We start from the raw sequence: 2,320 nt of genomic DNA on the forward strand, positions 1-2,320 counted from the left end.
TATTACTTTTTCTAAGTAATTACAACTAATTACAAAAGATAAGAGCCTTAGCAATTCTCTAGGAGGGTCAATTTTCAAGGGGTAGTATCGATTTAAGACAATGTAATAATTGTATAGTTAGTGTAATTTACCAATACATTGCACTTCTTGAAATTTTTTGTAAATAGCTTGAAAAGTTTGACTTAAATATAACACATGTGCTTAATCTGAACAGTTACAGCACACAGAATTTACATGCAGGATGAAGGAAAAAGAAGGGACTGAAAATTTACAAAAACATACAGCTGATAGTTGCAACAATTTTGTTGGATCACGTATCAATTCAGTCTTCTCAGTTAAGCTTCTTTCCCCTGTGTCCTTATAGAAACAAGTTCAGCCGAGAATCCAAACTGATGGCATTTGGGTTTAAAAGAGTTTTAAGTCTCTACTGAAATAATGGAAGTTTTTCATTCCCTATGTATGTGTATAAAAGAAGTAGCTATAATGGATATCTTATGAAAAACCCTTCAAAAGACTGCCAGCCTGAAGAGAGTCAGCTAATAGAATAACAAATGTCCCAAGGATCCTGTAGAAAGAAAACGTCTGTCAAATAGCACCTTTAGCACATTGGTACTTTCTGGAGAAAAATGCTTTTGTAACAGTTGTGCTTTGGAATTTAAGTCTACATAAAATGAACTTTAGTCTGGTCACAGCAACTTTGATTAATGTACCCATTACTTATCTTTAAAAGAAAAAAAGAAACCCTGAAGTTGCTACATCAGGTCACTGGGAAAGTTCATTTTAAGATAAAATACTAAGAAAAGTGAAATTAGCACAATGGCTTGGCTAAAGCACTTAATGTCTCTTAAGTAAGCAACATTAAGTGCATACCTTTAAATGCAGGAAAAAAAAAATATCCATTTCCTAAATCAATGAAAGTCAATATAATGGGTCAATATAAGGTTATTTATTTTCAAGGAATAAATAGCAACATTTATTGCATCTCTTAAAATAATGTTAAACCTCCAGTCTGTCTCCCAGTGAAGGACACGACAGATCTTTCCAGAGAAACTGGACCACCACCTAGCTGGGGGTTAAAAATCTGCACTTCTTCCGTGTTCCCAGATCCACATATTTTCTATATAGTCAATGTTATCAGAATCAATTTGGCTGAACTGAAAAAAAAAAAAAAGAGAGACAGAGTCATTCTAGATTTTTGTTTGTTATTAATTTTAGATACTAATCTTTTCAATTACTAACTTCCCTTCACACGCTCCAAGTAAGTAGAGTACCTAGAAGGCAGGTCTTGAGTTCATCATCTTGTAGCCCTAAGATTTAGAAATCTGGTTGAGAGACTTGGGTGAGAACAAAAAGGGGGAGGGCGAAGCAGACGCAGAGGAATTTATCTGTGGAACAGATAATCGTTTCCAAATAATTTTCCCTACAAAGTGCTCTATTTGCCCGAGATTATCTTTTAAATGTTGTTTGCCTGAGTACCTTAACGAAGGCTTGTGGACTTGAACAAGCAACTTCAGAAGGCTATAGTCCAGGCTAAACATACACAAGCTGACATTTCTTTTTTCACTTCTCTTTCACTTAAAAATAACTTTAAAACATTTGTTGACGGTTGCGACTTTAGTCTTCTCTACAGTAACAACTGGATACTTTTCCGTGCCAGGAGTAACCTCAAAAATGCGCCATGTCCAACTTTCAAAAGCAAAACAGTCATTTACGCACGGTGCAAGCAAACCAGAAGTAAATGTAGGATTACCACACCCCCTTCTTACAAATCTTAAGACTTGGTTTGGTTACCTGAAAAGACTGTTGATTAACCAGACTGTAAACCAGGATGAAACCTTGGCCGTTTTTGATGTAGAGATCTCTCATGGAAGCAAACTGCTCAGTTCCTGCGGTGTCCAGAATTTCCAGCACGGAGGGGGAAGAGTCCACTTCGATCTCTTTGCGGTAGAAATCTTCAATGGTGGGGTCATATTTCTCAATGAAAGTCCCAGTGACAAACTGCACAGTCAGGGCGGATTTGCCAACCCCTCCGCTCCCTAACACCACTACCTTGTATTCCCTCATTGAGTCTCACCTTCACCAACTCCTACCAAAGGGAGGGAAAAATAACACCCCGCTCGCTGCGGCGCGGCTCGGAGAGGCGGAAGGTGGGCGGAAATCTGCGAACCCGGGAGGAGAGTGCAGAGGAGCCGAGGGCCCGACGGGGGAAGAAGAGGAAGTTAAAGGAGGGGGAGGGGAAAGAGCGAAGTGTCGGGGTGGGTGGGGATGGGATGGTAATGCCCTTCCTATAGGAACTGAAGCCCAGGCAGGGGGCGTGGGG

General features: G+C 39.7%; 1 protein-coding gene across 1 annotated transcript in view; it reads right to left on the reverse strand.

Annotated features, from left to right (window-relative positions):
* Positions 1-2,314, reverse strand: part of RAP2C (RAP2C, member of RAS oncogene family) — a 13,329-nt gene extending 11,015 nt beyond the window's left edge. The window contains exon 1 of the mRNA XM_010840493.1: positions 1,792-2,314. Coding sequence (XP_010838795.1) covers positions 1,792-2,064 — 273 coding nt within the window. The 5' untranslated portion in view covers positions 2,065-2,314. The remainder of the gene's footprint in view (positions 1-1,791) is intronic.
* Positions 2,315-2,320: the final 6 nt, after the last annotated feature.

Source organism: Bison bison, unplaced genomic scaffold (assembly GCF_000754665.1).
Source record: "Bison bison bison isolate TAMUID 2011002044 unplaced genomic scaffold, Bison_UMD1.0 scf7180017846659, whole genome shotgun sequence".
Taxonomy (NCBI): Eukaryota; Metazoa; Chordata; class Mammalia; order Artiodactyla; family Bovidae; genus Bison; species Bison bison.